The following is a 13027-nucleotide window of genomic DNA, read 5'->3' as shown; positions in this document are numbered from 1 at the left end:
ATTTGACAGAAATGTACACAACAGCATGATCATCATATTAAGGACCTGCTCAAATTTGACTCTGTCCTAGGAATTAATCATATCTGAAAACTTGAAACTTAAGATATTAGGAACTCAGTTGCAAATAGACTTAATTATATCACATGATGTAGATTGTGGGTTATAATGTAATTAAAAATTGAGAGATTGCTTTGTGAAAGAAACAAAAATAACGTTTCCCCTTTTAACTTAAATAAAATTCAACATTAAAAGGTCAATATATATATTTTTGACTTTTATAAAGAAGTAAGTTCTGTAAAATCAGTGGCTGAAGTGGCAAATTCAGCAGGCCGGATCATGTCCTGGCTTAGGCCACCGATTCTCAGAGGAGGGGTCGGGTGGGGAGAAGGGTGAATCAAAATCTCCAGGCCACACATGCAGCCAGATTTTGTAAGTCCTGATAAACACCCACCCTGGTCCACCACTCTCTGTTCAGAAATAGCTTTAACCTTGATTATCCCTTACTTATTGGTACTATATGTAAAAAAAAAAAAAAAAGGTTTAAAATGACCTTATTTAACCCTGACCAAAGCCAAAAGACTGAAAGAGGTAAACACATACTATTCCTAATACTTTTGTTAAGTATTTTATAGTCATGCAGTCTGTCTTTTTCTTTTCTTTTTTTAAGTCACAGTAAAACATCTAGATATGCTTATCCTTTTCCACTATTTTATAAGTTAATCATTCTAGGACAGTTATGCTTACCTAAAGAATTTATGATTTTTTTCATTTTTAATTAAACATTATACAGATAAGTAAAGGTTAATGTGAATTTATTAAACTTTCAAACATCTGAAAGGATACAAGGATCATAAAAAATGGAGAGTAGGACAAATGTCAAATATAAATAATTAGATCAAAGTTTTATCATTATTATTATTATGTGTTTGTGTTACCAAATTCCAGGCTTCAACATTAATTTAAATTATTTGTTTTATAAAATGAAATAAGTCTTTCCTGATTTTGTGGTTTAAAATCCAGATTGAATGTCTTTCTTACCCGTGGAATCAATTTTGACCCTATTTTAACTGATTTTACCTACAATCTTTTATTTGTCAGGATTAGTCTCTATGCTAGTGAAATGGATACATTTCTAAATTTGCTTATCCTGTTAAGTTTTGACAAATATAAACTTGCTCTCCTGCTCTAAGTAACTAGAGCTAGAGAAAGAATAAATATTTTGAGCCATTTAAAATATATATTAATGAAAATGGCATAACCATTTAAGGTATTTAAACTGATTGTTTGTGATATGTCAATAGGATAATTCATTAGTCCTGTTCTGCCAAAGTGGCATGAATTCCTCTGCAGAATGAATGTCTATAGAGAATAATCCACAGAAGACAGACAAGCCTCTTGTCATTTGTAGCCTTAATCCATTGCCCGGAGCATGAAAGGTGCTCAGGATAACAAGTGTGGGAATCAGTAAAATCAATATTATTTTTGGATTTTATTTTCTTAACAATACTGACTTATCAATAGGCTGTTGGAAACTGACAAACACAATATGGATCTGTTTGATGAATCAATCCAACTAGTGAAGTAGAAAGAGAATCCCTCATCCCCTTCCCCCATTTTCCTCCCTTTAAATCCTCTTCATTTTCTTCCTCCTACTCCACCACCTACAAAGGCGAGAGAGAGAGAGAGAGAGAGAGAGAGAGAGAGAGAGAGAGAGAGAGAGAGAGAGAATGCTCTTTATTGGTCTGTAGACATTAACTAATAAAAGCTGTATGACAAAGCTCAGACCATTTTTTTAATGAGGCTACTAAACCACTTTCAATGCCTGTTTATGTATTAAATTGTGAGACCCACCCTCTTCTTTCAGCTGAGACATTTTTGTATTATTGAAGGAGAGTTCTCTCTCCTGTTTCAAGTGTGTATGTGGTGTGGCTTGGAGGGTGGGTAGAGTGCAGGGCAGATAGAGTTGGGGAGTGAAGTGTAAAGAAGGAAACGTCTGCCTATGAACCTTTAGATATCACACTCCACAAAATCTTATAAGAATATCAGCTTTTGGGGAAAATTAAAAGAAAAAAAATGGAAGAAGAAAGGTAAACACCTCAGACAGTACTCCTATTTAGGAAAGAACTAATGATGTTGTGTGACCGCCAGAATACATTCATGCGTCTGCAGAAAATGTAGGACCCTTATCAGCTCATGAGGACACGGAAATATCCTCTCTGTCGGTCCTTGATACTCAGCAGGGACTTTGGTGAACTTTGTCATCTTCCTCTGCCCTTTAAACCAAAACTCTGGAAGAGGCTTTAATTAATGAGATGTGATGCATTAAAAATGTTAGCCAGAGCATTCCAGAAGCTGGAAAACCCTAGCTCTTTTTAAATTCTGAGTATCCTTTTGAGAATACCCTGTTGTAATTTATAATTCTCGGTGGACCTATATTTGTCTTGAACTGATTGTTGAAATGGGCTTTACTAGGAATTTCTTTGCTGAGATTGCAGTGGGGCGGGGAAGGGTGGCTGAGCCAAGTGTGCTTATAGGGAGGAGGGAAGGCTCTCTAACGAGGCTTTAAAACCTTCCCTAGTTAAAGTTATGTTGATGAAAGCGTATGCAGATACACACATGTGCATATGCGGATCTCTCTATATACATATACATTCACGCGGATAATGCGCAAGTTCAGCAGACTTATCTCAGGAGCATGAGTTACACATCATGTAGGTAGCTGAATTCCGATTTTTAAAATCAAAATTGCACCTAACATGGCTATAAAACAACGCTTGCCTCTGCAAGTAAATTTATGGCTACATGCCTTTCACAGGCACTCTGGAGGGTTCTGCTCCCGGCTCTAATCTCTAGGAGATGTTTTTTGCATGTGTTGTGTGACAGGAGGGAAGGGGAGTGGGTTGAGCTCGCCTGCTCTCCCATTGTCAGCCAGTCTAGTGAGTGCTGGGGAGACCTGTCTGTGGGATCTTGTGTCATCTCTCCCTACATGTGTACAGGAAAAGTCCGCGCTGCTCACGGTCTCTCTCTCTCTCTCTCTCTCTCTCTCTCTCTCTCTCTCTCTCTCTCTCTCTCTCTCTCTCCCTCCCTCTCGTTTCCCTTTCATTCTGCTTCCCCGGTGCCGAATGAAGCAGGGAGCAGGATTAGAGCCTGCCACCGGCTATCAGAGGAGCCCAGATAAAAGGAACTGCTTCTTAAGCGCCACTGCAGCAGCCCTGGTTAATTTTTTTTTTTCTTTCCTTTCCACACAACAGTTGTGCCTCATTATCCGGTGCCTGGCTCGGATTTTTTTTTTTTTTTTTTTGGTGGAGGTTTTGAAGTTTCTTCAGTGACTGTTACAGAAGAAGAGGTGTTAGTGTTGCGGTGAAGTCTTGCTTGTCTGCTTTTATGAATGAAACTGACCTAGGTCACCTGTTACCTCCAGTTTTCAGATTGTTTGAACTTCTCTGGCCGCACAATACAGGAGGGAAGCCTGAAGCAGCACACGGACCCACTGCGCCTGCAGCATGGGCTGGCTCACCAGGATCGCCTGTCTTTTCTGGGGAGTGTTACTTACAGCCAGAGCCAACTATCAGAATGGGAAGAACAATGTGCCAAGGCTGAAATTATCCTACAAAGGTAAATCTTTATTTTTTTTTCTTTTATTTGGCTAGCTGTGTGATACCCTCTCAGTCACCCCCCTCCCTTTTTATTCCTTGAACTCCCTCCCAACCCGAACCGTAAAACCTTTAGTTTAACCTGGGGAACCGATATGCCTGGGTGCGTCTTTCTGAGATGATTTAAGCACTTTAAAAAAAATAGATAAGTAAAAGCATGCCTTCTGTTTGAGATGACAATTTAAATGCAAACAAAGAACATTTAATCACATTTGCAGAGAGGAGCTGAATGCCTGGGAAACGCTGATCTGTCTGTGTGATCATGTGTTCTGTTAATTTTTCTGACCCTACTTCTTTTTAAATATCTTTAACACTACTATTGAAAAAAAATGGTCCCTTCTTAGATATGCATGCCTCACCTATAAGAATTGTTATGACAAATTGTGTTGTCTTAGTTTTAGACACTAAATGGTTAATCATCATCATGAATATTCAGTTTGTTCAAATCTGACAATCAGATGCTTAACATAAGCAGTAGATCGTGGTTTGCCAAGAGAATATAAACTGGGGAGAACAGACTAGTTTTTCCACAGTGTGTTATGATTGTACAAAAGATTGTGTATTTGGCTAATTGGGGTAAAGCCAGAGTCTTTGAAATATAATGTTATTTAATTCCATACATACTTCAGTAAGAAATGAAGACACACTACTTCCTACTTGTAGAGCTAGTGTGAACTTCTTTTGTAAAAAAAAAAAAAAAAAAGTATAAACCTAAGAAAGAATAAAAAGCTTTATTTCATGGTTGCTAATACTTTATTTGGTTCTAGTTTCATGTGCATGCATGTTTGTTAATGATGGTTTTAAAAGAAAAATAGTTGTTCTATATTTGTTTAGATAAATTTGTATAAAATAATGCTAAGTTGGATTCCAAAATAATAGATATAACTTGCAATGGAAGGCAATACTTATATAACTGAGGTATTATCAAAGTGGAGTTTCAGATTAAACTGTTTGAACTCAAGTAGTTTTACTCCCTAAGGTGTTGCTTTCTTATGATTCTCAGATTTCTAGAATAGGGGGTGGGGCAGTGAGAAGCTTCAATTATATTCCGTGTTCAGCCTATAATGGGAAGCAAATTTACTGAATCCCTCTTGCAGAGATGTCTATATACTGTACATTGCTTTTATGCCAGCAACCAGAGTCTTTAATTTTCACATGAGGGGGATGATCTCTCTGAATGCCCGGGTGTGAATGAGGACCACATATAGGAAAGGAGGGTGGATTTTTCACACTTTGGATTAGAAAATTAGACACCTATTAAATGTGTTTATTTGGACTTAGTACTTGTTAGATAAAATACACTTACTTGGAAAATATATTTGTTTTTGGCATAACATTTTCTTTATTAAAATGTGAATGCATTTTAAACATTAGCAAGCAATTGCAGTTGACTCATCTGAGATATTAAAAACATATAGACTCCATTAAATATTTAATTAATCTCTATTGTGTCTCTGTTTAGTAGCTGTCTTTAAATTGTTAGGTATAGTATATGATATTATGGCATCTATGTTGGAATCAGTTTTTGCTCTCTATTTTAACTCTTTGAGAGGATGTCATCAATTAATTCTCAGGTTGATGGTCCACTTTATGTAAGTTTATATTCCTTATAAGTAAGTTTTGCATGCAACTACTTCTTGAAGAAGTGAATGGCTATAGATTATAATTTTAAAATAAGTTTGAAACATGAAATACATTTAAAAGATCTTACAGTCACAGTTACTTGTCTAAGTGCTAAATAAATTGTAAAATAAATAAGAATTGAGAGTTATACTTATTTATTTTGCAAGAATCTTATTTACCTGGTAGCATATTGCTCTCCATTTTAAAAAGGTAGCATTTAATTAGAATAACCTTTGTTATGCACACATGCTTTAAACTTGTCTGATGAAGTTAGCTGTATGTATTTATAAGGTGTATGTATTTGACACTATCTTTTAAGCTCTTTTTAGCAATGGCATCCATTATAATTATTGTGCTTTCCTTTAACTAAAAAACTACCCTACAGCTACATAAAAATTCCATTGATATACCTAGAATTTGGCAATTTGGTAAAAATAAGCTGTGAAATGAACAACAGTAAGAAGAATAAAAGCAATGGCCCAAGCAATTTTTCTTGTCATTTTATTGGTCTGTCACTACCTTTCTTTCTCTCCATGTACACTTGTTTTGCCAAAGTAAAAGTCTGGTAGCCAATTATAAATACTTTGTTTCTAAACTAACTAACTAAATGTTTCTAGACATTTTTTTTTCTTAGCTGCTTCTTTTTCCTCCTTAATTAGATGTCAAACATAGTTAAAACATCCACTGCATTGCCCTTAAAAATATTCCAGCATGGTTTTTGAAGAGTTAAATCCCTGCCAACTCTAATTTCCCATGTCACTGTTTTCAAAGATCCACCATTAACTCTCTCATTGCTCAGGTTGCCAAGACAAAGTTTTAGGCAATCACTGTGCTTGCTTTCTGATAGGAGATAAAAGAGATTTGATATGTTAAGTGAGAAAGAAAAAGAAGAACAAGAAGGCAGCTTTTGCAGTGGATGTACATAGATATCTAATAAGGTACCTCTTTACTTTCTAGGAAAAAGGAATTGAATAGAGGTTCGAGGGCCATCTGGAGAAGTGATAATATTAGAAAAATGGGATATGCTGGCTTTTCCTCTGAACCAATCTGATTTAGAATCCTTGTGGGGGAAGCAAATGTGAGAACTCTGTAAATCTCAGCAGTCACTTACAAATTATCTTCAAGAAATATTCACCCAGAGATACTTTTGCTTCCTTAAAGATATGTAATAGAGCTAAATGTCAAAGTGCTTCTTTTTCTAAATGGTGCATAACAGTTTATTTCTCCTACACAACTAGTCAAATTTCACTTTTCTCATGAAATACAAGAATATCATGTAATCTTCCCTTTGGAATGTGTGGTGCAATGAAGACTTCAGAAAAAGCTATGGAAATCACAAGGAAATAAATTAGGTTTGGGGTTTTAAACAAATGACAAATGTTCCATCACTCAGTGTAATGAGCTTTTCCAGGACATTGTGTGCTTCAGTTTTAGTAGAAATCAAAGACACATGCAAGTCTCAATGTGATGGTGATCATGTGGATCCAAAGGTTAAATCAGTGTCTTTAACGTTACCTTTGCAGGGAAGACTTAGTAAATAATACTTAAATAGATGGTAGACATTTTAGTGGCTTTCTTTTCATACTTTGTAAAGCTACTTATACCAGAGTCAAGTAGTTTCTTTAAGAATAAAATTATCAGTTAAATCAAAATTATCGTACATATGTGTCTGATACTAGAAGATAATATTAAGTTAAAAATTATGAAGTAAAATATGCAGAATTTTTATTTGCCATTGCTCATATATTATGATCACTTTAAAATGTAATTAATATGAATGATTTATTTTATTATTTCTTGCAGTTGATGACTTTTCAGAGATTCTTTTTACTTATACTGAAGCACAACACACATTCACATATATATGAATATATAAATATGGATATATAAATATATATAAATAATAAAGCTTAATATTTATATTTAATAGTTGATAAAAACCAACCCTTGCAATCTACTGGTTATGGCTTATAATAAATTAATTTTTGATCTAAAATAGTATTCATATTTTAAATTTTATCTATATGATCTTTTGAATCCCATGGGAAGTTTTCATGGATATCTCAAGTATTTACATAATAGTGTAGAATGAAGTTAGTAAAAATTTCCTCACAGGTAAAGTGACATGAGTAGGAGGATGCATATATGTAATGTATCTGAGTATGCAAAGCAGAGTTCATTCTTGTATTATTATTTATTAATTAATGTATTATTTTGCATGTGAACAACTGGTAAACCTATTTTCGCCTTGCCCTGTGTATCCTGGCAAAATAATATAAAAGTAAAACAAAACAAAAATGCTCCAGCACACATCTGGTGATGCAATGGTGGTCAGATTCAATGAGGGATAGTGAAAGTCTCCAGTTTGTGGCTTCTCTGTGTAAAGCTGCCAACCAAATTGGCCTTTGAAATAATAATTTTTACAGTGGACTTTAGCAAGTAGGAAAATAACAGAGACAACAAAACCATCCTGTTTAGGTCTCTAACCAACCAACTTTTGATAATGATATTCAGTCATCACTAACTTAAGTAAACCTGAAAATGGAAAAGGTAATTTTTCCAACGCTAACTTTTGTATATTGCTATTTCTCTTTATTTAAATTATTTCCAAGACTCCACTTCTGTTAGCAATATAAAATACCTGGGTGCTTATGAGCTAAATAGATGTGTAGGTCTGTAATAACTAATTTCTCTTTGTTTTCTTATTTTTAATATTACACAAAAATCACACAACATAAGTAACAAATATTTTGTGATTTTTGGTCAATTATATTTAAATTCCATATTTAACAATTAGTATAACTGAAACCTTTCAGGAAAAAAATTAATTATAATTAATTAATATAATATGTTCCTGGTATTAAAGTTAAACTGTCAGTTGCAGAGCATAACCTATGTAAGCCTAGTGTGCATATACAACTGTATTTCAGATGTGTGCTCTAACTTATAAAGTTATCATGAACTATAAGTAAGCCAGAAGAAATTTTGTGGTAAAGTTCTTATTTAAATTTTTCTCATTCAAACTTCAGTGGCACATCTAAACATCACAGTTGCATCTCAGAACATCACACCTTTACATCTTTTGAAAAATTTTGAAATCTCGTCAGGACCATTTTAAACAGCATTTATGCTTGATTTTTTTCTAAAATATCCCAGAGAGACCAGCACTAAACAAATTTTTGATCTACCATTATCTAACATTCACTTACAAAATCGTGCTATATCATGGAGAATTACATTTTCATTGATTAAAACATTGCACTTATCAAAACATTATGGACAAACCTATGATTCATTAATGCAGGTAAAGTTGTAGGTAAATTCTCCAAAACCCATGACATTATCTAGGTTTAGTGCATGTACTGAATGCTTATTTTTAAAAGACCAGCAGCTGTAAACATAAATTAGAACAAGTATGAGTCTTGGGATGGATTTTACACCTCATGACCTCTTAGGTGCTTTTAAAGGCATCGTCATGATTTGCAGTACTATGCTTCCGCTAATAGGTGGCACTAGCAATTTGTGACAGCTCTTCCATTCGTGTGGCAATGGGCAGACTGCTAGGATAAATACACAGAGTAACGTTTGGAGACCAAGCTTGGAAACACTGGTATAAGTTTTCTAGGAGAAGTAACATGTGCAAAACGTAAGCATTAGTTAAAATAAAATTGTGTAAATATTTTACATGCTCTTTGCATACCTTTATTGGTACAGTTTGACCCTGAAAAAGTAAATGACTACAATAAATAAATACATACATACATACATATTTTTAATTATATTAGACTTTACATGTGAAATTAATTATAAAAAATAACACAAAATAACAGGTGAAATAGTAGTACCAAACAATCAGAATGCTGGAGGGACAGTTTCATGTGTATGAAATATATATTAAAAAGGTCATATAGCCCTAACCGGTTTGGATCAGTGGATAGAGCATCGGCCTGCGGATGGAAGGGTCCCAGATTTGATTCTGGTCAAGGGCATGTGCCTTGGTTGTGGGCACATCCCCAGTAGGGGCTGTGCAGGAGGCAGCTGATCGATGTTTCTTTCTTTTTTTTTTTAAATATATTTTATTGATTTTTTACAGAGAGGAAGGGAGAGAGATAGAGAGTTAGAAACATCGATGAGAGAGAAACATCGATCAGCTGCCTCCTGCACATCTCCCACTGGGGATGTGCCCGCAACCCAGGTACATGCCCTTGACCGGAATCGAACCTGGGACCTTTCAGTCCGCAAGCCGACGCTCTATCCACTGAGCCAAACCGGTTTTAGCAATGTTTCTAACTCTTCATCCCTCTCCCTTCCTCTCTGTAAAAAATCAATATTAATATTAAAAAATTGCTTGTCAACTATAATTTTTAAAAATTATATATATATAATCTTTTTCTTAAGCCTGAGTCATTAAGTGTGCTTAAATAGGAATGAGGCAGCATGCGTATGGCATGTGATTGCCATTGTTTATAATTGGAGAGTGGCTATTTGAGAAGGTAAAATAATGTTTAGAAAAATTACATTTGATATATTTTTAAAAGAATAACACCTTTTGGTCTGTAGGTTGTTTTAAATTATTTTTATAATTAAATATACGGAAGGTCAATAAATTCTATCTGACACAAATGTCCCCAGTGGATGTTCCTTCTACTGCCAAGACATAAACATCGGTAACAGTAAGGAATTCGTACACCATTTCTAAACAGTAACAGAGCTGGACTCTATCAAACCCAGGATAAGAAAATATACAATGTATACTTGAATTAGGGAATAAAGATAAGAAACAATAAAATTATGTTGATAAATGTGAAGAATGAATTGGCTTTAGTATTTTCTACAAGCTTTGAGTAAAACTTAAAGGGACCACAAATTTAGGGAGTCTTGTCAGCTCCTGAATGAGTCATTAAACCTGCATTTCCAGGTTTCCTTTGCTTAGAGAGACCTGGCGTGGGAAACAATGTTGAACAAACTTTACAGTAACTTCATTTGCTGCTGTAATCATAAACCTGTCTTGAGAAAAAAAATATAACACCACAAACTTGAGTCTTCATCCTCAAACTAAATGAAGCTTAGTTCTATTGAATACGTCACATTGCATCTTTAGTTTGTAAGCCTACTTACGTGGATCATCTTTGTTGTGCCAGATTGGAAGGTTCTCAGGGGGCAGATCTGCATTGTTTTTCATCATTATATTCTCGATGGCTAGACAAAGTCACTCATTATTGAATGAATTTGGGCTTTATTTGACACACCTTGTTTTTTAAACGCATAATATACCTGATTATAAGTGAGTATAAAAAGAATGCAAATTCAAAATATGAAATGCATTATAAGGGAATTGTAGGGGAAATAAACTCAGTGTTAGATGCTAAAAGAGGATATGAGGGAGACATTTTGGAGTGAACAAAGGGCCTGAGAGCAGAGGTATCTCCACAGACAATGAATCAAGCCTATTCCAGAAAGGATCTGAATCAGAAAGTATCTGGGTCATCTTTGTTTGCCCACAAGTAAGAGATGGAGAAGATAAAAGAATACATACCTCTTGGAAGACTCTAGGAACCAGGTTGAGGAATTGTTTCCTTATTTTGGATGAATACCCTTATTACTGTGTCTCAGGACACACAGCCAGGAAAGAAAGTGAGCGAGACTATTCTAAAACCAAATCGTGTCTAACGATAAAATTTTTCATCATTAGTCTCATTGATTCTGAGCCTTTGTGAAAAAACAAATCTTTCCTACCAAACAAAGTGGAAAGCACAGTCATTTAAGACCTTAAATTGACTAGAATTCATTGTCCACACTTTGGGGAGAAAACTGGCTTTGCTCTATGACAACTGGTTAAGGTTTAGTATTGCAGAACCTCCCGTGGAACCCCTTACCCTTGATTCCACTTAGGGATAGCAGCACTTGCACATTTCCCCTTGCTTTTCGTTTCCAAGCCAGCCTCTTCTTCCCTTGGTTTTGTGCTCTATATTCAGGGAACACCACCCTCTTCCATTCTCAGCTCTTACTTCCAAGAACCCACTGGCCCAGAAGAGTTGACGTGATAGAAAATAGCCACAGGAATCTTTGCTGAAGTGTGAATATTCAAAATATATTTTGAGTTCTTTGTCTAAGGTCCCAATCTCATATAATTAAGAGGATGGGGACACATAAAAGGCTAATTTCCTTAGTGCACTTATAGGCCTATAATTGATTGTAGAATATGAATTAATTTGCAATGCTTAATTTTAGATTATAATAAAATATGTTAGTCTTGTGAGAAAGTAGAAGTATTAATAGGACAAGAGTGCTGTTATGTACAAATTGTAACTATTAAAATGTATTTAAAAAATTAAGCTGTAGTCTCAACCCTTAAGGAATATATTTGAGGAAAGCTAAAACAAAGTGATTTATACCTGAGGTCAAATTCAAACGAAACTATCTAAGTAGTGGTGAATCATCATATGCGTTAGAAATTTTAATTTTTTATCTTTAAATTTTAAGTGTAAGAGAATAATACATACTATTGTGATCATTTTATACAAATTGGTTTGAATTAATCTAGGTTTTCCTCAGCTGTATGAATTTCAATTATTTACAAATGTTTATTATAATTAATAAGTATTTTCAGCTTGTATTCTATATCTAAGTCACACATACAACACACAAACTTACATAAGCCATGTTATGGATTTCTTCATGAACAAGAAGATTCTTGGATAATAAAGTGACTTTAGTAGGATGTCTGAGGGCAGCCTCTCACATCTACCTAAAGACTTCAGAAGGCTTTTGAAAATAGGGCACAAGGAAGGTGAACTCTAAAAGACAAGAAAAGTCAGAAAGGCAGAAATAGAGTGGTAATTACCACTATCAAAAACTATTTCCTTGTGACTTGTTTTTATTTTTAGGAAAACAATACATTTCTATATAGTTTACATAGTGATACAACTATATACTGTTCCTTTTTTAAAATATATTTTTATTGATTTCAGAGAGGAAGGGAGAGGCAGAGAGGGATAGAAACATCAATCATGAGAGAGAACCCATCAGCTGTCTCCTATAGGCCCCACACTAGGGATCAAGCCTGCACCCAGGGTATGTGCCCTGACCGAAATAGAACCCTGACCTCCTGGGTTGATACTCAGGTTGATACTCAACCACTGAGCCACGCTGGCTGGCCATAGCTATATAATTTTTCTGTATTCAGATGCAACATTGAAATAAATCTGTCCTTTGATGAGGGGAAATTAAAACTGCAGCATATCAGACTGGGAACATTATGGACTTAATATGTGCTTGTCTGGGTTTGACTAAAATGAAATGAGGAGGGAAAAGTGATACATACTTATGAGAACTTTTCCATAGTGGACACAGTGATCCTTTGGGCTTATCCATCTCTCCTTTGGATTTATCTGTAAACTATATTGGCCAGACTTCTTGTTAACCAATGGAAAAAAGGAAAGAAAGCTGAGTTTGGTTATCCAAGATAGAAAAGACTGTGACTGTAGTTCCTTGAGATTATAAAATATATTAGCCTGTTTTCTTGTTTTCCTAGCTAATTCCTATTTTTTGGCTTTACCTTGTTATTTCTTTAACGAACCCACCGATAAGTGATGGAGAAAGCAATTGTTATTTTATAAATTATGTTTATTTTTAACATAAAGATACCTATGTCAGCTACAGAATGAGAATATATATTAAAATGTCTTAACTATGTATTCTTGTTATATACCACATGTCTTTAAAATCAAAGTTACATATTGCATACATTT

At 34.7% G+C, this 13027-nt stretch overlaps 1 protein-coding gene across 1 annotated transcript in view; it reads left to right on the top strand.

The window, feature by feature from the left end:
• The first annotated feature begins 3301 nt into the window (after positions 1 to 3301).
• The window catches only part of SEMA3A (semaphorin 3A), a 190368-nt gene continuing 180642 nt past the window's right edge, over positions 3302 to 13027 (top strand). The window contains exon 1 of the mRNA XM_081102745.1: positions 3302 to 3615. Coding sequence (XP_080958871.1) covers positions 3504 to 3615 — 112 coding nt within the window. The 5' untranslated portion in view covers positions 3302 to 3503. The remainder of the gene's footprint in view (positions 3616 to 13027) is intronic.

This window comes from Myotis nattereri (assembly GCF_964212035.1).
Source record: "Myotis nattereri genome assembly, chromosome: 11".
NCBI classification, from domain to species: Eukaryota; Metazoa; Chordata; class Mammalia; order Chiroptera; family Vespertilionidae; genus Myotis; species Myotis nattereri.
Note: the sequence above shows the minus strand (reverse complement) of the source record. Positions and strands in the feature narration are given on the sequence as shown.